Below are 23,696 nucleotides of genomic sequence, written 5' to 3' on the forward strand. Positions count from 1 at the left end.
CCGTGTCTCCTAGTGCATTATAATAGCTCCCCAGTATCTTCCAGGTGAAATCAGTGCCCCCATGCAAGAGGTTTGTACAGGAATGACGATATAAATCAAATTTCGTGTAAAAATAACCCTGAGATCAGTTTAAGAGGTGTAGCCCTGCACTCTTCTGCCTGCATCAGCCTGCAATCACGTATTTGGCGCTGCCAACAGACACGCTTGTGAGACTCGCAACACAATCACTTATTTAGAGCTCAAGCTCTAAAATCCGCCCAACTGTGGGGGAAAGAAAATACTCGGGTTTCGTTTAGAAAGCACGTTAAGTTTGCAGCCCTCGTGGCCGATTTGAAAACCTTGTGAATGTCTCAAACGCTCCAACGAAACAAGACACAAAGAGCTGCCAGTACTCTTTGTTGCAGCGTTTTAAGCCGTTTTGGGGATGCTGGAACACTTGGATGACATGTACTTGCTAAGGCGGGCAGGTCACCTTGCCTGAAGCATACCGGGATGGGCGGCTCCCTTCCTCACAAAAACCGGGGAGGGTGGGCGGAAGATACCTCAAAAGCTATTCTCGAGCATCAGTCTAAGCTGGGACTCCCTTGAAACCTCTGCGGCTCTTCACTCCTCCATCCTGCGACTAGGGAAAGGACGAGAAGACAGGCTTCCTTCCTTTACGTCCCCCACTAATGCAAGCCCAGCAGCTCCTGGGGTCAGGGGAGCCCTTTCTCTCCTGATCGTGCGTGGGGTGGGCAGCGATGGAAGAGGCGGGGAGGGGGTGCCTGTGGGGAAGCGGCGGCGGCAGCAGCCCGGGGGCCCGGGCAAGGAGGAGCGGCGCGGTGCCTGGGAGGGCGGCAGCGATAGGGGGGTTGTTGCAGGCCCGGGCTGCAGTGACTCCTCCTAGAGGCGGTATGCGGAGCGGGAGGAAACCCCTGCCACCCCCCTCAAGAGAAGCCGCCGCCATCGCCATTGAAACATACAATACGGGAAGAGAGCCGGCGGCTGAGGCGGAGCGACGGTGCGGGCGGGGGGTGTGGGAGCCGAAAAGGGAAGGGGGGGAGGAGGGGGGGGAGACAGGGAAAGGAGGCAAAGGAGAAAAAGGAAAAAGAGGAAAGCAAGAGCGGAAGGCGGCGGGCGCCGGCAGGTGAGGGAGCGGTGGCGCGGGGGCTCCGGGGCCGCGGCCAGGCCAGGCCCGCTCCTCTCCTTCCCTCTCCCTCCCGCTGCCGCCTTTCTCCGCGGCCGCCCGGGAGGGCCGGGCCATGGCGGGGGCCGTGGCGGGGGCAGCGGCGGGCGGCCGTGAGGGGAAGGGGGCGTGGGGGGGGCGGCGTGCGGCCGCGGGGAGGGAGCAACGGCGGCGCGCGCGGGGCCGGCCCCAGGGGGCGGGGGGAGGGCGGGGGGGGGTGCGCGAGGCCTCCCCGGGGCCTGCGCGCGGGCACCGGGCGCTCGGGGCCCTCGCTCGCCGCTTCTCGCTCCGGGGCCGCGCTTTCCGGCGGCCGCCACCGCCGCTGCCCCTCGCGGGCCGCGGGCGAAGCCTCCGTGACGGCGGGAGCGAGCGCGCTCAGGGAGGCGGGCGGGGAGGGGGGGGGGGCGAGGAAGCGTTTGCGCGGGAAAGCCGGCGGCCACTCCCCCTCCCTTGGCCGCGCCTCAGCGCGCCTGCGCGGCCGGCAGCGGAGCGCGCGCGGCACCGCCGCAGAGCCCCCGAACCGCGGCGCCGCCGCCGCCGGCTGCCGGCCAATCGGCGCGCGCGCTCCGGGCCCGGGCCCGGCTGCGGCCGCCCCGCGCGCAGGTGTGGTCGGCGCCCCGGCCAATCAGCGGCGCCCGCCGGGCCCGGGCCGCGCGCGCCGGGGCGGGGCGGGGCGGGGCGCTGTGTCCAGGCAACGGCGCGGCGTGCGCGGGGCGGGGCGCGGCGCCCTGAGCGCGGCCGGCGGGAGCGGGCCGGGCCCCGCGGCCTCCGCAGCGCTCACCGGGGGCAGCAGACTCGGGTTGAGTCAGTAGTGGGGCGCAGCCCCTCGGCCTGCCAGCCGTGCCGTGCCACGGGGCGCAGCCCCTGCGGGGGAATGCGCCTCTCTGCAAGGATCCCCGTTGTTTTGCAGCCTCAGCCTGCCCGTGAAACGGCTGCCAGTAGGAACACGCTCAGTGTCTGTCAGCTCGGAGTTGGTTGCGTCCGGGAGATGTACCGCATGCCCACTGAATAGCAACCAGTGTTTGCACGTTGATTGTGCCTTACAGATTTATTCAGGTAACAAACGTCTGCTTTGGGTCTTACGAGTTATTGTCACAAAGTGGTATCTGTGTACAAGTGTGCTCTCTAAGCAGATCCCTAGACGTGTCTTTGAACTGATCCTAGCTGTTCAAGTAGCTCTTAAACTGGAGGTGAGGAAAGTGCAGGCATAGTGATAGTCCTACATGTCCTTGGTTTCAGTCTTTGCCTTCCGACTTGAAGTTTTCTCACTGTTTAGAACAGTCTCCTATATGCCAAGCACAAGCAAACCATCCAGAAACGGTGTCCAGCGTGTCTTTAATGAACAGATTTAGTAGAAACAGTTCTAGTACAAAGGCTTGCTAAGACTGGAGTGTTAGTTCTATGAGCCAGGACACCGAGGGCAGCATCCAGCTGTGCCCGGGCGTTTGAGACTGGATGGGTGTCTGGTATGGCTCCCAGTGTTGTGTGTGCTTCTGGAACTAGTCACAGCTGTCTTACAAGGGACGGTGCTTGGCACACGGGGCTACATCTTACTCTTGTTAGATGATGTTGTAGCTGCCTGTAAAGTTTAGAAGGTTAAACTGCAACACCAGCTATTTTAACCTGTCCAGCAATTTATCTAATCATTATTCAAATATTTAATGGCAATAAGTTGCTAGTGTGCTTTTTTAATGTGGTGTAGCTGTTAACTTAGCTTCGCCTTGTCTTGTGTATAATCTGCATTGTGAAGGGAAGCAGACAGAATTTACTTTATTCTACCAGTGTTGCAGCACTTTTGGTGCCAGTTTGTTGTGCAAACTAAGCTTTCTTTTACTATCTTTATTATTTTTCTTAGAGAAAAAAAAATGGATTATATATATCTTATGTGTTTTGTACAGCACTGAACTGTCTGATGTGCATCCATGTTTTCTTGCCAGATCTTGATATGTAATCTCTGAAATTGTTTCTTGGACAGCATTTCAGGTTCAGGCACACTTGGAGGTTGCAACTTGTTTCTGTGTCTGCAGGTTGTTCTTACTTTTTTAAAAATGACATGTCCTTTACCACCAAGATGACTATGAGAATTTGTTCTTCTGAACATCCACGTAGCAAGGACTGGAAAGTGGTTTTAAGGTTGCTGTGGTAAAACTTGATCGGTTGGGATGTGGTGTGCTTTGCAAATTGCACAATGGTGAGAGGAATGAGTGTCTCAGAGTAGTCTGTTGTTCCAGTGTCCTTCTGGGAGAAGTCATCACCCACTGCAGATAACTGTGGTGGAAGAAAAGGGAGTGGTAGCATCTGTAGTGGAAGGGCCCTTCTAAGAGTCACTAGGAGGTAAAGCCCTTTTTCCAGCAGATAGAAGGAAAATCTTGCTGGTTGTTCTGGGCTCTGAAGATTTCATTCACAGAGGAAGACCCAGCTTGCACAAGTCTGTTCTATTTTGATCATATTGTAAAGAGCTCTGGGAGATCTGGTAGCTACTAAATCCCCCATAGCAACATGGGGATGTTGGAGTCATGGCAGAGTAGGAGTGTGCTGTGACCAATTAAGAGATTGGAAACACTAATTGCTTTAAATTGCCCAAGCCTCATGATGCCATGGTAGCCAGATATAGACACAGTTCTGACTCAGCGGGGATGGACTTCACACAAACAGCATGGCTGTGGTTTCTAAGGGAGTTTATAAGGGCAAATGTAGATGGTGAATCAGCTATTGGTGAGGGAACTACTGTGGGTAGACTGAAGCACTTTCCAGATGATAAACCCTTGATGCTTAGCTGTGTCACCTGAAGAGAACATTTAGAAGGGCAGTGCTCAACTTGTAGTGCTCAGCTATTGGCAGCTTTGGAACAGTTCAGGGGAGTGCCTCACAGGCTGAGCTGATAAGCATCCTCTCAGGTAACTCAAACCCATGCCTGTGGGAGGAATGGGCCAGTGGTGCCTGAACCCCTGCGGCCTTGCTGCAGGCCAGGCGTAGCTCTGCTGTTGCAAGGGAGCTTCGAGATGCCAAGGCCTGTCAGTCACCTGAGCCCGCAAACTGTTCCCTTAATGTCTGCCCTCCAAGGTGCCTATTGGAGATTGTTGGCAACCCCAGTGTACCACATTTGGTTTGTCCAGGTCCACAGGAATTGTATTCTAGCAGTTGTGACTAAGCCATAGTTTGCTTTTCCTACCAAAAACTGCTTCCCATAGGAGACAAGAACAAGTATGTCACTCCCCAGAATAAACCCTGGCCCGCATAAACTGCTAAGAAGAGAGAGAAAGAGGGAGAGAGCTAACAAAGTTTTGAAACATCTTTTGTATTTAGCCTCTCACAAAGTTCAGCAAACTGATCTGTTACCTGCCGTGTATTTGGAAAAATGCTTTGGGATTCCAAAGTTTGCCTTGGCAGCAGGGTAAAAAACGTCTGAGACTTGCTGTGAGAAAGATGGGAGAAATAAAGGGGTAGACAGAGGTGGAAAGTTCAGTGAAGCAACAGAAGAATAAGCCAGGAGTGATTAATTAAGCAGGAATAATAATGCAACAGCATGCCCCAGAGCAGTGTGCTTAGTTAGCAAATCAAAACGAATTTGTGTATCTCAGAGATCAAGTGCAACCACAGTGTTTTCTGTGGATGTAATCTCACACTGTTGGCTTTTTAGATATATCTATAGATTAATTTACATGCAACTGGGATTTGGTACCACAGAAGCAAATACATGAGAGGTTAGCTTAATGTGGTTTTGATGCAGGGTTGTTTTCAGTGTACTCTTTCAGCACAGCTGTTTGTAGGGATTTCAGTGCAGGATTGAACTCTCAGGTGATGAAACTGCCCTGCTGGCATCACAGGAATCAGTTTGTAGCCTAGCACATTTATTAAGTTCCATCTTAACATGATTTATTGTTGCTCATATAACTCATAAGAGAAGGCTGTTCCAGATGTTTGCTCTGATGGCTAGAAACCTAATTCTCAGCCAACACTTATTCATTAGTTTGAATGTCAGTTATCACGAGCCAAAAAGGAGACTTGATAAAGGTTAATCAGTAGCATAATATGAAATGGAAAGTTTAGAAAGGGTTTGTCACAAATTGCCTATTTCATTGAGTGACAGGACTGGAGAAAAGGACCTCGAGAGATCACCTCATCCAGCCTCCTGTCTCGAGGTGAATCTAATACTACCTGGGCTGTTTCCGACATATATTCCCTAACTGTTTTAAAGTTGTCCTGGTGGGAAGATCCTGCCACCTCACCATCTGACCGAGTCCAGTGCTCCACCCAGCTACATAGCTTTTGTAAGAGTCCTGCTTTTTTCCTGTCACTTTTATAGGGAACACTTAATCCCTTCACCTTCAAAGCAGTCTTTTACATCTCTGGAGACCATCGTCATCTTCCTCTGCTTCTTTTTACCTTCCCTTTTAGTTTGTGAGATGTCTGATTGCTCTTATTACCCTCTGGATTCCTGTTGCCTGCATGCCTGAAGCATGGTATCTGTGGTGGGACATAGCTCCGCAGCTCAGCACTGACTGTGCTCTTGCTTAAACACCTCAGTGCAAGGGGAAAAAAATATGTCTTTAGGAAGCTTGATGGACAGTACCATGTCCTTTTAAGAAGGGAGATTAAAGACCTCCTCTTAGCTGGGTGGAGGAAGGCTTCTGGGGCTCTGGGAGCTGCTCTGAAGGTAATGTGGGGAGAATGATGGAAGCGGTGATGCCTGTGACCTGGCCCCTGACACTTAGTTCCTGAGGCCAGAGCAGCATGAGGCGAGGTGCTTGAAGCATAGCTGCTTGCCTGCCTCTCCTCTTCAGCCATGCATGTGAAATTGCCCATATAAAAGCCCTATGAAGCAACAGTGTGTTTGTAGGTAGGTTTTATCTTCCTTTTGAGCAGTACAACTTCCTTTACTTATAGGTTGCACCACTATCTGCTTTTCAGCTTGTTTAATGCCATCCATTTATGCCAGTCATTCTCAGCTCTTCATAACTTGCTAAACTTAACAATCAGCATGGCCATCTTCTTTGCTGTGACTGTGTGCAGTGGTGTGATTTGATTTTGTCATTTTTGGGTTGTTTTTTTTAAAAGATTCATTCAATGTGCTGCTTTTTTTTCCCTCCTTATATTCTCCAGACCACTTTATCTGTGATATCGCTACGCTGATAGTGCAGTAGTCAAAAGAAAAGTCACAGTAAATGTTCCAGTTATCCACCTTTTAATATGTAATGCCTCAGCTTTAACAGGTATTGAGAATAGGTTTGGATTTTTTCTTCTGGAAGAACAAGATAATGTGTAAAGATGTTTCTCACATGCTAAACACCAATCCCATTTCTCTTCTCTTGCAGATTTTGGATTGGAGCAGGGGGTTAAGAATCACCAGCAAATTGAAAAGCACAAAGCTGCAAGATGTCAGGCCGAAGTGGGAAGAAGAAAATGTCCAAACTGTCCCGCTCAAGCAGGGCAGGTGTGATTTTCCCTGTGGGGAGGATGATGCGCTACTTAAAGAAAGGCACATACAAGTACCGGATAGGTGTGGGAGCACCCGTTTACATGGCAGCCGTCATAGAGTACCTCGCAGGTAAAACAAGAACCTGGTCCTGGAAGTGCTGAGCACACTCAGGAGCCAGGGCTATCCGTGGGATGGGATACAAACATGCTCAGCAGTTCTGAAAATCAGGCTCTGTAAGTGCAGGGTTTGTTGACGTTTCCTTAACTGTCAAAGGAGATTAATTTGCTCCTTGAAGAGGCAGAGGATGGAAGTTTTCTCCTTCAGAGGCACCATGCTTGGTCACTACCTGGAATATTATCTATTGCCTTTGCAGATTGAGGAGTCGCGTCTAGGTATTTTCTGTCTGAGAGAAAACTGATATGAATTAGGCTCTTGATATGCCTGAATGTGAATAATAGGAGGAAAAAAGCAAACACACCTTGTACATCTATTGTGCTTTTTAAGTGAACAAGCTCTTTCACTGCATTTCTCCCTGCAGAACAGTCTCAAAGTGTTACAAAATATGGAGGTTGTTCGTTGGTATTTTAAAGATCCTTTTGGCTTGTCTAAGTGTATAATGTATAATAATTTCAGGGTTGAAGTCTTCCTACATACCCCCGAGTTTTTGTTTCCCTCCCTTTCTGGAAGTGACCCCAGAGGAAGGGGCGGGTGTCACATGGTGATACGATACACTGCAGTGTACTGTGATGTAGTACTTCTGACTGTCTATGGTCATATCTGCTCGGTTTCTTACTTAATTGTGGAAAATAACACCTTAACAGATTCTTACACTGCTTGGAGCAGAGAGGATTCTGGTTCAGGTTGCTTAGATGTTACAGGTCAAGACTGAGGTGCATTAGAGAATCTGTGAGGAGTCACAAGCCTGGATGGAATTAGTCAAGTGGGTTGTGTTGCAGGAGCATAGTTTATTGCCACAGTGGCCTGGGAGAAGCTTTCATGGAGCCTGATTGTCCATATAACAGCATCCCAGTCTTCATGGAAACATTGCTGTCTTTTTTACACATGAAAACCTGTTCTCACTACCAGCCAATAAAAGCACTATTTTCTTTCAGGTGTGTGGAGAAAAATTGAAACAGTGGTAATTTGACTATGAAAATTAAATTTCTGATGATCCCTAACATCATCTTACAGAAACATCTTACAGAATTTGTGCTGATTTGTGCAGGATGAGAATTGATTTCTATTTTCTCTGAGGCTATTTCTGGAGTTGAGGGGAAAAGTTATTGTTTATATGGAAAAAAGTCAATAAACTCTTTAAGCTTTTATTTATGTTCACCCTCAGCTCCTTCAAGAGACAAGTCCAGAAAAGGAGATAGTTTGAAAATAAAACACCTCTGAAAAGCAAAATCTGAGATTGTGAGCATCTCTCCCACTCATTTGATTTTGTTTAGTGTGTAAAAACAAACATGTTTATATTAAGATCAGTTCTTTCAAGTGATTTTGGAGATATTTCACTTAATTAAGAACCTATAGACGTTCATGTTTGCACAATCCAGTTTCACACATTAAAAATGAAGTCCAGTAAGTGCAGAAGTCTCTCTCAGTGGAGGTGGTGCACTTGTGCTGTACTGAGGAAGCCTATGAGTTGCAGAGCATGTTTGGCTGTCTGCATCATGGTGTGCTGCTCTGCAGGGATGCTGCAGAGGCTGTGGGGAGTTAAAGGCAAAGGTGGAAATAGAGGATTCCTAGCTCTTGTAGCTCCCCTGCTCTACCAGAGTGATTTTCAACCTTATTTTTGTTGGTAGGCAGCTGTATATTTTTTAGCAGAGGTTCAGGCCTCTTCAGGAGTGTCATAAATACCAATTTCTCTCTAGCAGAGTGTGTTTTGCTTTAATCATCGATTGTGAATCACTTAGAAGTCATCTACAGACTTCTGGACCTCTGGGGATTGCAAGATGAAAACCATACCACAAGAGTTTTGGAAATGGCACTACGTTTTATAACTGAATAACATGCTGCATGGTGACTCTGCTGACCTTCAGTCTGGGAGGGAATACTTTCTTTGTTTCCCCACTCTGCAGGGATTCATAGCATTCAAAGGAGTTTCTAGAATAAACATTTGGAGATGCTTGTTCTGAGCTGTGGCAATTGTTACAAGGTGTAGTAATAAATTGTCAGCAGCACATCTGGTACATGCAGCACTTTGTTAGTGCAGACTGAGTTATGGTCATCTTCTTAGAATATACAGCACAGCAGTGTTTACCTATTATCTGAACTAGAACAGTGTATATCTTGGCTCTGCTTGTGGCTAGTAAGTGGAGTTTCATTTCAATCAATTTCAGTATGGTAAGGGCAGATTATGTGTGGGCCTACACTTTGTTTTAGAAAAAAAAATAATATGTAGTCAGCCAGGCATGAAAATTGCTAGATGTGTAGGCTGGGGGCCCACACAAATTGGAAAAGAATGTTATTTTAAGCTGCATGGTTCAGGAGAGAAAGAACCCTCTCTCACCCCTACCCTTTATATGTTTTAATAGAGTGGAGTAGTGTTTTGGAGCAAACACCTATTGCTTGTGCATAGCGGTCCCTCCAAACCAAAGTTTGTGTGCTCTGTCCAGACTTTTGCTTGAAAAGATTACAAAGGTGGATATTTCAATTAAAAAGCAGTCTTGCCATGTCTAACTCTGCTGAGCCAGTTATTTTATATGTTTGTGTGAATATAGTCTATGGTTTTGGGAAGCCTTTAGAAAGGAAATGTTGTTTTCTGAGGCTGTTGTCAAAGGGAATATTATATATCAAACTGGTAACATTTCTTAACATTATCTGATTCTTTCTATTACAAATTTCAATTTTCTATCGTGGACTTTCAACTGTGAAATGGTGGCTACTCAGGCTGATAGCCTGCATACAGGGGAACTGCCTCAGGCTAAATCTGGGCAGCTGGGTGTAAGGGAGTCTGGTTCTTAAACTGTTTCACAGAAGCAAATCGAACCATGTATTTTTTGTTAAGTTAAAACATTCATGAGAACTTCTTTAAACACCTGGACACCTCTTTGCATTTGAGCAGAGACTTAATGCTTCACAAAAGTGGAAAGGGGCTGGTCATAGAATCACAGAATGGTAGGGTTGGAAGGGACCTTTAGAGATCATCCAGTCCAGCCCCACTGCAGAAGCAGGTCCAGCCAGATCAGATTGCACAGGAACATATCTAGGTGGGTCTTGAAGACCTCCAAGGAAGGAGACTCCACACCCTCCCTGGGCAGCCTGTGCCAGGGCTCCCTCACCTGAACAGTGAAATAGTTTTTTCTTATGTTGAAATGGAACTTTTTGTGTTCCAGCTTCATCCCATTACCCCATGTCCTGTTGCAAGATACCACAGAGAAAAGTGATGCCCCAACCTCCTAACACCCACCATTTAGATATTTGTAAATATTAACTGAGATCCCCAGGACTCTCAGAGCAGATGTCTGCTCTGTTTGGTCAAGATGTAAATTTGAAAAATCACAGGTTGCTCCTGCTCAGCAGAGACTTCTTTGATTTTAATAGCTAAAATCTCTACAGACTTCATCCTCACTGAGGATACTTCAACCTCTCTCAGCTCTCAGTGCTGCCCAGACTGCCTGTGTGTCATTCCCTTTGTGCTGGTTTCAGAACTTTCCTTTGGGCAGTTGGAGTCAGCTCTCCTGGCCATGCTCACTCCTAGTTCCTTGTGCACACTCAGCCTACATTCTGGCAGGGCAGGGTGAGAGGCAGAAAAGGCCTTGACAGTGTGCAAGCAGTACTCAGAAGTAACCAGAACATCACTGGTTTGTCAATGCTGTTTGCAGCACAAATCCAAAACACATACTGTACCAGCTACCAAGAAGAAAATTAACTCTACCCCAGCTGAAACCAGAGCACCTGCAGAGTGATGGAGCATGCCTCCTCAACCTCTCAGCTCTGATGTGTGACAGGACTGCTCATGGGCCACTCCATGCAGTGACTGAATGGTGTTCAGCCTATGGCTACAGGTGTTCAGCAGGACTCTTCCTCTCTCTGCTGTCTCCAGCATCCTTTTTAAGGTATTTATGTGCATATTGCACAATCTGCCATACATCATCTCTACTTTGGATTCCCTTGTTCCCAGTGTCCTGTAGTAGCTGAAAAAGTGGCTGGCATTTGAGTGTTCTGCATTTTTTGCTCTTAACATTAGGCAGAGGACATTTGAGTGCACCATCAGGATGCTGCTGGCCAAAGCACCCAGAACCTGGGGGAGTGGGGTGAGCACACAGGTAGCAGGATGTGCCTGTTATTGGCACATCTGACAGAACTTCAGTTACCACACAGGTAAGTATGTGTTGTTTTGTGGTTCTTTGTTTGCTTTTTTTCCTTGATGCCATTTTCTTCTGCTATCAGCACCAATCTGCAAAACTCACTGGAGAAATCTGGATCTCTCTTCCCTCTGTATGGTGGTCTTAATGTGAATGGCAATCTGTTCCTGCTGTCTGCTGCTGCCTTAGTTCCACTGCCACATGTGTGGGAGGAGAGTCTGAACCTTCCAGTCCTGAAGCCCCACAGGGCTGAATATAGCTGGATTATACAGGATCTCTTTTCAGTCTCCTCTTTTAAAGTCCAAGTCAGACACTTCAAAGTCAGCAAGTGCTAGAGCCAAGGATGCTGCTCTAACTTTTAGTGTAGGCCTGGTGTGTATTTGTGGTGTGTCACTACTTCAGATTGCCTGATGGCACCCTGCTTTTTCCTCATGGCAGTGGCTTAGCTATCACAACCACAGTTTTGCCGTTTCCTTAAGTGCTTGTCTTTGCAACTTTGATTATGTTTCTTGAAAGTTTTGCATGACTAATGAAAATTTTCACCAGATGCTGGCTGTTTCCTAAACAATTCACCGTGAATATGCACTTAATTGGAACAAAAAATGGCTTTTACATCCCTAACATTCAGTTAAATACAGATGCTGTGTATTAGGGAAAACTGGGTGACAAGGATGTATGTTTGCCATTCTAACAGATTGAAATGGAAAGCTTGTATTTTCCAGTGAACTGAGAGCTAAACTTCATGTTGAAATCCTTTGGCTTTTAACCAGAGAGCATTATGTAGATTTCCACTAGTTTTGCTATGAAAGTTCTTTTTATAGTAATTACAGTTCTTAGTTTAGTTCATAAAAAGGAGTAGGATATTAATAGGGCACTGATGGCTGTAATTTTCTTACCCCTGTTACTGACAAATGTAAGTAACACACCCAAAACCCAAACAACAGGGACACTGGGTACTTTCAAAATATCAATATGATCTTTATGATTATTTGGAGTGAAACATTTCCTTCTCATTCCTTCTCAGTGTTTCAGTAGAGTTCTTACATGAGAAATAACTTCTGAGTAGGGGCCAAACTGTGTAAGTTAATCAACTATTCCGATTGCTACAGTTCAAATAAACTCAGAAAGATGTGTCTGTGTTTCCTCTGTAACAGTTAGAAAAATCTCCCCGACTTTAGTCACAGTATAAATGTTACTGCAAGTTTAGAGAAACTGCTTTTGACACAACCTCCCTTTCCCAGATACAGAAGGAACATTTCACCAGCAGTTCATACATTAAAGCTCTTATGATATCTCTGCTTGCATCTAAGTTAAACCTTTCATATCCTAATCCAAAATGAAGCTTCTCACAGATTCTCAATGCCCTTTAATGCAGAATTGCAGCCTCATTTGGCTAAATTCATTGGCTTTCAAAGTATTTCTTTAAATGCACCTCAGTCTTTGTTTTACCTGGTCCTGAGAATCCTTGCTGTTTTGTCAGAACTGTCTGTTAGTAGGTTTGGGGTTCCAACATATGCTCTACTGTTTTGTTACAGGGTGACTGCTGTATTGGACAGATGATGTGGCTTTTTGTGGAGTGATTCTTGGTTTTTTGAAAGACAATTCTGACTTGGGACTTGTAAAAGAAGTTATGTGAACCAAGCTTAATGTATTTTCTGGTAGTTATTTAGGGAATTAGGGAGGACAACTTATTTGACATAAATTTGCAAATACATTGAGTGCCTTCTACCCTTCTGTAGCAAAGACCATTTAAATTGGGAAACACCCCTGAAAAGGTAAATAGATATTAGGAAGGAATGTAAAATATGTCTGCAGGGTGTATGTCAGCTGCATTCTTGTACTCATTTTTATCTCATTGTATTTACAGCTGAAATTCTGGAACTAGCAGGAAACGCAGCACGAGACAACAAGAAAGGAAGAATTGCCCCCAGACACATCCTCCTGGCAGTTGCAAATGATGAGGAACTGAATCAGGTACCTGTTTACGTTTTAGGGTGAGAGTTACATGCTGTGCACAAGTCAAGCTGCTGCCACAGATGCTTAGAAACAGTTTAGTCTGGCACGTGAATGAGAACACAGTTATTAGAGCAGAAGACAAGATTGTGCCCACTTGAATAAAAGTGAACAAAAAGAAGATTCTGAGATATCTCATCTTAAATCCTCTGGATAGAAAGTGAAGTGGGTAAACTTGATGGTTACTTTTTTCCTCAGAGACATCTAGTACTTAAAGAAAATGTGTCGTATGGAAGACCTTCTTCCAGAAGCTGTAGAAATGCGTGTTTTCTGTTACACTGGCCATGAGGCCCATCTTGGGTACGGATCTGACTCACTTTCTGCTATTGCTGCCTCCAGGACTGCCTCCTCTCTGTAAGCCCAAGTCCCCTTAGCACCCAGACTCCGCTTTGCAGTGCTCTGACTCTGAGGATCATTTGTGGGCTCACTTCTGCTGAACTTGTTGAATGAGAAGAGATGACAGCATGGTCTGTGAATTGCAGCATTCAGGGCTTCTGGAGAAGTTCAGTCAGCATCAGAGGATCTCTTCTTGGTTGGGCCCATGTGCAAATGTATGACATCATTCACACTTTCCAAGATTCCTGCACTTAATTTGACTGCTTTAAATAGTGTGAATGTGGTACCCATGAAGTCATCTAGCTCTGTTTCCAGTCAAAGGGACTGAAAATTGACAACTGAAGCTACGAGAGACGGGAAAGCATGCTAACAGTAGCAGCCAATTCTGTACTCTGTGAAGCTGGTCACTGGCCTGTGAAAAAGGGATTAGATCTACTGTTGTCCATTAGGAATTAGCTTTGTCCTCCACATATCAGTCCATTCTGTTGTTCACCTCTGCAAAGCAGGCTCTTGAGGCTTATACTTCCTTTCACTGAACGTGTTGCCCTGCCAAGGGGATCTATCTGCAACCAGTACTTCTTTTACTAGGACTATGGTGCAATCACTTAAGTAGCCCACAAGCACTTAGCATCTTCTCTTACCCTCATTTGCTGCTTGTGAGTCACCAAGGACAGGTATGCAGAAAGACCAGCATTGGAAGTGAAAGAATTGGTTGGCCAGTGCCCAATAGAGTTCTCCAAGATGTGCTGGCTGACCTCATTGCCACCTGCCACCTTTCTTGTTACTGTGGATTTTCTCCCTAATAGTTTTTTTCAAGTTGGGTTGGGTTTTTTTCATGATAAAGAGACAAGGTGCAGTGCTTTAGGATGTGTGAACTCTACTTACGTATTTGTAATGTAAGCAGCAAAAAAATCTTGAGTGCAGACCAGGAGAATCTGTAATGGGCTCCTTTATACTGCTTCTCCTTACAGTTGCTAAAAGGTGTGACTATTGCAAGTGGAGGTGTCCTGCCCAGAATTCAGCCAGAGCTTTTAGCCAAGAAACGGGGTGCCAAAGGCAAATCAGAGACCATCCTTTCCCCTGCTCCTGAGAAGAAGGGAAGGAAATCCATGGTGAACAAAAAAAGTGGGAAGAAGGCAAAGTCTACCAAGGCCCGGACACCCAAAAAGGTAAGTGTGAGGCAGGTAGGGGGTTCCAGAGGTGTAGGAGAGGGAGTGGATTGAAACCAACTGAGATTATTGGGAGGAATAAATTAGTGCTTCTGCATTGTTTGTTTGTAACAACTGAAAATGGGAGGAGATAGATACACCAGGATTATTTTTTCTAAACTTTATTTCTAAAGGCAAACACAGCAGTTTTTAAAGCTTTGAGGGAACCTTTTCTGATTTCCATGTCACCCTTTGCAATACTTTCTTCATAACTGTGTAGAATCCATCTCCACACTAAGCCGTGGGGCAATGAACTGCAGCTTTTAAAATGGAGCTGTATTTGAGACATTTTCTGCTTGAGACGTGTCACACCTTCAGCCTTGTACAGTTATCAGGTTGCCGTTAAAGATTTTTCACTGTCCAGAGAACTTGTCGTGGTACAGAAATGTCATTTTATTGAGCTCTTTGTTTCATATGTTCGTGGATGTGCTATATTGTTGATGGGTTTTGAGAGCTGCAAGAAGAATAAATGAATCTGAACTTGACCACAGCGCTTTCCTTTACAGTTACCATCCCTCTGTCACCATCCAAAATGGTTTCAATTTGTTGGTAGAGCAGTAACACAAATCAGTTCTTTGGTTTGTCATTCCAGAGTGTGCATCTTAAAACACTGCTGAATTTTTGATAGGTCAAAGCTTAAGATTGTGCTACCCAAAACTGTTGTTAAAGCTTCTGTTAAGTACATCTTTCTGGAGGCCTCTAAGCTTAGCTGTTTCCAAAGCTAAGAATACACAGAGAAGTTTTTTGAAAGAAGACAGTTGCTTATTAGGATTCCTCTGTGTATTGATCTCAGCTGCTACCTTACTTTGAATTGTGGGTGAGCAAAGTTTGAGACTTGTTAGTTTCTTGACATACCTTAAAGCAAATACTGACAGATGTGAGGAGATGCTCCTGCAGCCCTGTTAGGAACAGGTTTGCTGCTCCTGGAACTAGGCTGCATGAAGAAGTGTCCCACAAAAGGGGGCTTTGATTTCAGACTTCAGGTATTAGTTATTTCATTTTGTCATTCTGACTGTAAGGAGGTGTGATGGCTCACTCCTGGCAATAGGGATTCAGATTTATATTGGCTGAGATTTATGATTTTTTTTTCAGATGATAAAGTTGTTTTTTCCTTCAGATTGGAGCATTTGACTGGGTTGCTAAGTTACTAAGTTTGATTGAGTAGGAGCTCTGCTCTCTTAGCGGCAAAAATAAACTAGCCCACACCCACCCATAAATACAACCTTAATTGTTAGTAAAACTACAGATGGATGTGGGTTCCCTGACTCTTAATATGACTAGAAACGCATGTGATGCCTCAGATGAACCGCTGATGTTTTAGCATTATAAAACAGTGAAGACATCTGTTGTTACAGAATCTTTGGTGATTAAAAGGCTGTGAATAATAGATTGATCCGTGAAGATGAGACTGCTAGTAACTGATTAAATCTATCCTTTACTGAATAATGGGAAATGTTGATTTTTCTTTTCCTTTGACAGTTGTTGCTTTTTTTCTCCCCCAAATAGAACAAACAAAAGGACAATGAAAAAGAAGGAGCTTCAAATTCAACATCTGAAGATGGCCCCGGGGATGGTTTCACTATCTTGTCCTCCAAGAGCCTTGTGCCAGGACAAAAGGTAGCACAAAGTTGTAACAGATTGGGATCAGGCAAAGAGACTTAGTGTAAACAAAAGGATGCTTTTGATCTAGCACCAGTACAAACTCTTCTCCACATTCTCTCTTAGCAGTCCCAAATTGAAGGCTAAAACTCATGCAAGTCATGTCTCAACAAATATGTCCACAGATAAAAGATTTCCAGGAATAATGCTGGTAAACCTCTCCTCTAGACAGACACGTACTGATTCATTTCTTGGCCTAGGCTGTATTAGTTTTGTTCAGTTTGGACTTGGCTGTGTTGTGCCTGGCATACTGCCCAACCAGGTTTACCCTTCCAGGCTATTTATTATTTATAAAGAGTATTTCTGGGCCAGGTCCCAGGATCACCCACCAATTTCCACATCTTGGTCTGTGCCAGGACTCTGGGTACTCTATCTGAAAGTGGGCTCTGTGGCACCACCACTCTCTCAGTGTTCAAATTGAGGACATCACCAGAGCTGCAGGGCATGCCTACTTCTTCATCTCAGCACAGACTGGCACCTCCCTGGCCACAGTTACAAAACTGTCCCATTAAAATACCTGCAAGTCCTTGGTGTCCAGACAACTGCTGGTCCTTTTTTTTTCCCCCTGTATCCACTAAGACAGGTTTTTGCCTGCCTTGATTTTTGGAGCCTTTGAATGAAGCAGGAATTTTTCTTACAGATTTAACTGTGGAGATACAGTCAAAATGTTTGTTATTATTATTTCAAACAGTGTTATTTCAAACATCTGAAAAAAGTGTTGTTCCTGAAATTGCTTCTGTAAGCCCCGGGTACTGATGGTGTTCCCTGTTGCTTGAAGCAGCACTTCAAAGTTCAGGCTGTCTGATCCCATCTCTTGCTAAAGCAGTGATCTAGAATCATGACCATCAGCCACATAATAGATCCAAAAGATTGCTAAAAGCTATGCTCTGGCTGGGTAGATGAAACTTCAGTCTGCTTTATTAGAGTTCAGTCCTGTCCTAAGTTCCTTCAGAATCTGTGCAACTTCTCACTTTCTTCTCTAACGTGGACAGTGCTTATTGTTCTTGGTAGGACCTAAATACTACAGTGTCTCTTGGAAGAAATGAGGCATCCTGGGCATGTGTTCAATAATTGTAAAAGCTTTTAAATGATTTTGAGGGTTTCTGCCCTCTGTTGTTACTCGAAGTGATGAGGCTGTGAAACCTGGGGAGCAGCCTTTTTTGAGCACCTTAAGACATCAAGTTTTGTCCAGTTCCTATATCCAGATGCATGGCTGGGTAAAGCATTCCTTGTTTTATTTATGCCAGGAACAGAAAGACTAATGCATTAATCCTTTATAGGTCAGGATAGTGTTCAGCCCTTCTTCTCAGCCTCTACAGCAGGTTACTGGGGACAAATATTTCTATGGGAGAAAAGCTTTTTAATTTTGGTGGTTTTCTCTTTAGACAAAAGCATTTCCAAAGTCAGCCTTTCAAAGTGTGATGCTAGAACACGAGTTTTCTAGCTGTAACTTTCTCTGGAGCAAGCTCCCAAGCTGTGGGCATATCACAAAATAATCTGAGGGGTGTACAAATTAATTAAAGGCTAAAGTTCAGAATCACATACATTGAACATAATGAAGCTACTGATCTCTGAGAGACTGAATCCAGCCTTCTTCATTTTAATTTTTTTTCGTATGAAAATGATTTTGTACTTGGATTGCTATTTTTTTTTTCTACTGTCTCATCATTGTTTTGCAGCTTTCTCTGACACAGAGTGACATCAGCCATATTGGCTCCATGAAAGTAGAAGGCATTGTTCACCCTACAACTGCAGAAATAGACCTCAAGGAGGAAATAGGTGAGGCTCTGCTACACGCAGAAAAAACAGATCTAGAGTTGGAACAGTAGCTGGTCTACTAGCTGCCTGCTGAGATCCCATCCTGTTTCATCTGAATCTTCCCCAGGCCATAAAATATCACTTACAACACTTCTGAAAATCAGGCTGGATCTGACTAGGTATAACAGGCTAATCACTAATTTATCTTTTCTTAATGGTGTCTTATGACAGTCAAAACACAGATAATTTGTTGGAGCAGGAGCAGCAAAGGTGTAAATAATCTTTATTGTGGTCTGCATTGGATTATTTTTACATTTGCCTCTGAAAATTCAGTGACAAAAATTATGTATTAGTAAGACTTCTAATTATACTTTTCATTGTAGGACTTTACATACTTTAGATATACTCATGTATAAAGCCTTCTACTGCTCATGTAAAATAAGGAAATATTGTTACTGCTGGTGTACAAATACAGAAATTGAAGAGGGAGGTAAAAAAGGTATGCAGTCAGTCACACAGAGAGGCACAGAATCTTGTAGCAGGCTTTTGGGTCATTATTTTATACAGTTAGTCATCAAGACCTTCACTGGCATCCCATCTCTGTTTGGTGCCTTCCAACCCCTACCATTCCGTGGTTCCATGATTTCAGAAAGTAGTAGGATTTGTGTGTTGAGTGGATTTTGGAGGCTGAATATCTGAGTCCTGAAAATTCCACTCTTCACTATTTTAGCCATAAGTCAGAGTAAGATAACGTTCTTACAGATAAGTATATTGATTTCCAGTAATTACATACAGGGGGTTTCAAAAGCAATGAAAAGTCAACTTTATCTTTGGGTAGATAGAGCAGTAACCATAAACATCACCTGCTGCTGAAAGAGAGCAAGAGAATAATGTATGTACAATGTTCTTCTTTTAAATAATGTAGTTGTTTTGTCATGCTGTTACTTTGAAGCCAAGGCCTTTTGCTCTGTGTCCTTGCAGGCAAGGCATTGGAAAAGGCTGGAGGGAAAGAGTTTTTAGAAACAGTGAAAGAGCTTCGCAAATCTCAAGGACCTTTGGAAGTTGCTGAAGGTAAAAAGGACACTATGCTCTCTTTTGGAAACAGCTCATTTCATATGTGCTTTTCTCTGGACATTCTGATCTGTTCTAGGTTATAGGTGTGCTTTTGCTTATGTGATGTAAATGGTTCTGTTTCTTCCTTGAAGCTGTTGGTGCTATGGATAGCCTCCTTAGAGGAAAAAAGGGAAGAACAAGAATACCTGTGTGCTATGCACATTCAGTCTTTGGGCTTCTACATGCCATCACAAGTCACAGCAGGCCAATAATGTGTTTTGGGAAATTTCTGTCTGTGGGAGTCCAAAAAGTAAGGAACACTTGTGCTGTCACCTATGTGCCATCTTTCCTGTTTGTACTGTGTTCCATAATGAGAATCAGAAACAGCTCACAGTCTATGAGGTATAAGAACAGTGGTAGTTTATAAGTTATTCTGCTTTCTGCATGTTTGATGGAGAGTGTAATCGAAACACTTACCTTACTTTGAAGACAAATATAGATGTGATAAGATCTTTAGAACTGGCATGCTGTTTGGAAAAACAAATGCTGCTCTTCTGCCAGGCACTACGGCTACATTATAGAAATACAGATTACAGAAGAGCTCCCTTCAAACGTTTAACACATTTGCAGCAGTGAATAGTGTGGGAGGTGAGATTATGTCTTCCTTTGCCAACAAATTACACCAATTCACAGGGGTTGAAGGTGGCTGTAGGGCAGACACAATTTATCTTCTAGTGCCTTATTTGGTTTAGGGTTAGTATTAGGAGAATATTCAATAAACTAAATGCTTTAAATAGTCTAGTACTGGAAATTTCCGGAACTAATACTCCAGTTTTATAATCTCAAATGACAGGAAATTTTTTGTACAAGGTATTTTGCTTCACTTCTGCATTGAGTCAAAAATACATGCCATAACATCAATGTACACTACTTTTTCTCTGTCAACATCACTATCTAACTAGAAAATAGACTCATTTTATGCTATTAAGGAAGTCTGGAAAATAAGATTATCTCAGTTTGATAGGAAAATATAGACTCTCAGGCATTGTTCTGTGTTGCTGTGTTGGAAATTGCCTCTTCTACTAGTTTTGATGTGAGCAATAATAAATTGCTGGAGGTCTACTGCAAACACTTCTCTCCAGCCTAATTGGCTTGAATTCAAGTGCTGCTCACAGTATATCTGTGTTGTTTTCAGTCAATTTGCTCCCTGTGGGATAACCTTCTATGAGAGTATAACTGGCTGGCTAGATGAGAGGAGGGCAGTACATGTCATCTACCTTGACTTCAGCAAGGCTTTTGACATTGTCTCCCACGACATCCCTCATCAGAAAGCTCAGGCAGTGTGGCTTGGATGAGTGGACAGTGAGGTGGATCGAGAGCTGGCTGAATGACAGAGCCCAGAGGGTGGTGATCAATGGCACAGAATCGAGTTGGAGGCCTGTGGCCAGTGGAGTTCCTCAGGGATCAGTTTTGGGGCTAGTCTTGTTCAACATCTTCATCAACGACTTGGATGAGGGGACAGAGTGTACCCTCAGAAAGTTCCCTGATGACAGCAAACTGGGAGGACTGGCTGATTCCCCAGAGGCTGTGCTGCCATTCAGTGGGATCTCGACCAGCTTGAGAGTTGGGCAGAGAGGAACCTCATGAGGTTCAACAAGGACAAGTGCAGAGTCCTGCATCTGGGCAGGAACAACCCCATGCACCAGTACAGGCTGGGGACTGATCTGCTGAAGAGCAGCTCTACAGAGAGAGACCTGGGAGTGCTGGTTGATAAGAAATTAAACATAAGCCAGCAATGTGCCCTCATGGCCAAGAAGGCCAATGGCATCCTGGGATGCATCAAGAAGAATATGGCCAGCAGGTTGAGGGAAGTTCTTCTCCGCCTCTACTCTGCCCTGGTGAGGTCTCATCTGGAGTCCTGTGTCCAGTTCTGGGCTCACCAGCTCAAGAGGGACAGAGAACTTCTGGAGAGAGTCCAGTGCAGGGCCACCGAGATGATCAGGGGAACGGCGCCTCTTTCTTAAGAGGAAAGGCTGCGGGAGCTGGGGCTGTTCAGCCTGGAGGAGACTGGCAGGGGGCCTCATTAGTACTTACAAGTATTTGAAAGATGTACATCAAGAGGATGGGGCAACACTATTTTTTTCTGTAGTGCTCAGTGATAGGACATGGAGTAATGGACAAAAGCTGGAACACAAAAAGTTCCACCTAAGGAAAAACTTCTTTCCTGTGAGAGTGAAGGAGCCCTGGCACAGGCTGCCCAGGGAGGGTGTGGAGTCTCCTCTGGAGGTTTTCCAAACTGACCTGGATGACCTGATCTAGGTGGGTTTCTTTTGCAGGGGGTTTGAACTAGATGACCTCTAAAGGTACCTTCCAACTCCAACCATTCTATGATTCTGTGATTCACTTCTGTTTGAAATTTAAATAGCACAGTGAAACATTGGACAGAATTCCTCTGTTCTTGCAACAGAATTCCTCTGTGATGATGGACTAGAGAATAAATCCAAATTTTTCATCTTTGGGCTTTAATTGCACAGCCAATTCCAGGGTGTTTAACCTAAAATTCCTGAGATCCAGATCTCCAAAAGTGCTAATGTTCACAATTGCAACAAAACCAAATGGATGTCATGCTGTGGACTCTACAGGCCTGGGGGAAATATTAGGATTTCTGAAAACTTAATCTGAGATTCCTAATTGGATGTAACTGGTAGAGACTTTCAACAAACATCCTTGGTTTTCATGTTGTTGTCTGAAATAACCCAGCTGTGAAGTGGGTCTTTATAGTACTCCCAACACTCTAGAACTGTAATGATGATGCAGGATATTTCTGCAAAGCATTCAGATGAGGCTGTGACAGCACTGCAAAAAGCCTGGTGGGGGATTAGTAATACTGTGTTCAGTGCAAGCTTTTGATACTTTGCTTAAACAAACCCAGAGGCTATGCTGAATGAGAAAGCTTAATAAATAGTGTTGAAAAAGTGTGTGTTAACCAGACGAGCTCCAGTTCTTTAGTCTCCAAAGAAATAACAATTGATCACAAAAAGTACTGGTGAGACAGTCAGATTATTATTTCAAGTGAGTCTGGTATTTGTGGCATATTTTAATTCCTAATGCGTTTCTTTGAAGAAGTAATGTAATTAGGAAAGTACATTGGATTGAGAGATCATTGCAGGGTGCTTTCTATTCAAAACTAAATGTTATGGTTTTGTTTTTGTTTTAGCTGCACTTACCCAGTCTAGTGGCCTAGCGGCAAAGTTTGTCATCCACTGTCACATCCCACAGTGGGGCTCAGACAAGTGTGAAGAGCAGCTTGAAGAGACAATAAAGAACTGCTTAACAGCTGCAGAAGACAAAAAGTTGAAGTCTGTGGCTTTCCCCCCATTTCCCAGTGGCAGGTATGACTCTTTCTGCATATGAAGATTCTGTATCAGGTAGCAGTGGGTATAAACAGCTGTCAGAGAGCTGCTGCTATTTTCAAGAGGTGCTCTCTGGGCTGTGGCTGACCCTCAAAGTATGGCAGAGTGAGGAAGGCAGCTAATAGCTGATGTATTCAGTTTTCAACTAAAAAGATAATCATCCCTTGAACTTGTTAGCCTGCCTAGCATGCCATGGGCAAGTTTAATTCCAAGGGAGAGCATTAAAACACTTTGTGTGCTTATAACACGTAGAAGCAACTGAAAGAAAGGAAACTAATAGAGCAACAGATGAATATTGCTGTCAAAACCTTGGGGTTCTGGGATTTACATGCTGCCAAACTGCATCTGGCACTATCTTAACAGCAGCCTGGAGGTGGTACAGCTATGGCTTGTTCCTTTCAGCACCACGTGTGCATCACGTTACACAGGTGGCTCACACTCACTTGTTCTGTTTTCTTCCCCATAGAAACTGCTTCCCAAAACAGACGGCAGCCCAGGTGACTCTAAGAGCTATTTCCACCCATTTTGACGGCACCAGCTCTTCCTCCTTGAAGAACATTTACTTTCTGCTCTTTGACAGTGAAAGTATTGGCATCTATGTGCAAGAAATGGCCAAGCTAGACACGAAGTAGCAACGGCAGCCAAATGAAACTTTATTTTTCAACAAACTTGAGTAGCATTAAAAGCATTAGAGGTGGGTTTTATTTTTTCAATGTGATGAGGAGGGGGAGTGGTAGTTGTGTGATGTGTTGTGACTTGATGAAGAGCTGTGACTAGAGATGAGAGGAGCGTAGTCAGATTTCTTCATGCTGTCAGCATCCTGTAGCCCTTTATATCACCTTAAACAACTGAGTTACCATCTCTCTTCAGGAGTTCGTTTAGTGTCCCTTGTTACTTTAGTTTAGAAGTTTTAAAAGAGCAATCTCATTTTAGATTTGTAGTGATGAGTTTTTCTCTCTCACTCCCACACACACACACACACACACACTTTAAAGACAGCTCTTAGAAATGTTCTGCTCCCTTTTCCTCTCCCTGGAGGGTAGATGGTAAACTTCTGCCTCCAGCCCACAGAGAGGGGAAAAGGATTTTAGAAATTGTGCATGAGGAGCTTCTGTTTTGCTTTCAACTCCCAATAATCTCTGTAATTACTGAGACTATTTCATGGTGATTTTGTTTGTTTTATAAGAAAAAAAGAAAAAGATGTGTCAAGTGTGGTTATTTTTTAAACCCTACTTTTGCTCTGGGAATTTCTCACCTGGCAGCAGCCTCTGTAATTAAGTGCTTGCTGTGTCACACTTAGCCCACAACTACCTAGCTCTTTTGGCTGAAGTATAGTGCTCTAAGTGACATAATTAAAGCTGC

The 23,696-nt window shown here is 44.5% G+C and overlaps 1 protein-coding gene across 2 annotated transcripts; it reads left to right on the forward strand.

Moving 5' to 3' along the window:
* The first annotated feature begins 923 nt into the window (after nt 1-923).
* Nucleotides 924-23,535, forward strand: LOC104550286 (core histone macro-H2A.2). 2 transcript variants are annotated; one of them, XM_062001554.1, is made up of 10 exons: nt 924-1,000; nt 2,076-2,221; nt 6,481-6,713; nt 12,762-12,868; nt 14,215-14,412; nt 15,958-16,068; nt 17,790-17,889; nt 18,850-18,939; nt 22,139-22,313; nt 22,801-23,535. In XM_062001554.1, the coding sequence occupies exons 3-10, from the start codon at nt 6,542-6,544 to the stop codon at nt 22,964-22,966; spliced, it is 1,119 nt and encodes a 372-aa protein (XP_061857538.1). In that variant the 5' UTR covers nt 924-1,000; nt 2,076-2,221; nt 6,481-6,541; the 3' UTR covers nt 22,967-23,535. The 2 variants fall into 2 exon arrangements, with proteins under 2 accessions (XP_061857538.1, XP_061857537.1); XM_062001553.1 differs by lacking the exon at nt 924-1,000 and adding an exon at nt 1,053-1,126.
* Nucleotides 23,536-23,696: the final 161 nt, after the last annotated feature.

This window comes from Colius striatus, chromosome 8, assembly GCF_028858725.1.
Source record: "Colius striatus isolate bColStr4 chromosome 8, bColStr4.1.hap1, whole genome shotgun sequence".
Classification (NCBI taxonomy): Eukaryota; Metazoa; Chordata; class Aves; order Coliiformes; family Coliidae; genus Colius; species Colius striatus.

Coding starts and splice junctions, on each gene's coding strand:
- LOC104550286 (XM_062001554.1), top strand. CDS start 6,542: ATGTCAGGCCGAAGTGGGAAGAAGAAAATGTCCAAACTGTCCCGCTCA. Junction 12,869..14,214: donor ATGATGAGGAACTGAATCAG/GTACCTGTTTAC, acceptor TTCTCCTTACAG/TTGCTAAAAGGTGTGACTAT. Junction 22,314..22,800: donor CCCCCATTTCCCAGTGGCAG/GTATGACTCTTT, acceptor TCTTCCCCATAG/AAACTGCTTCCCAAAACAGA.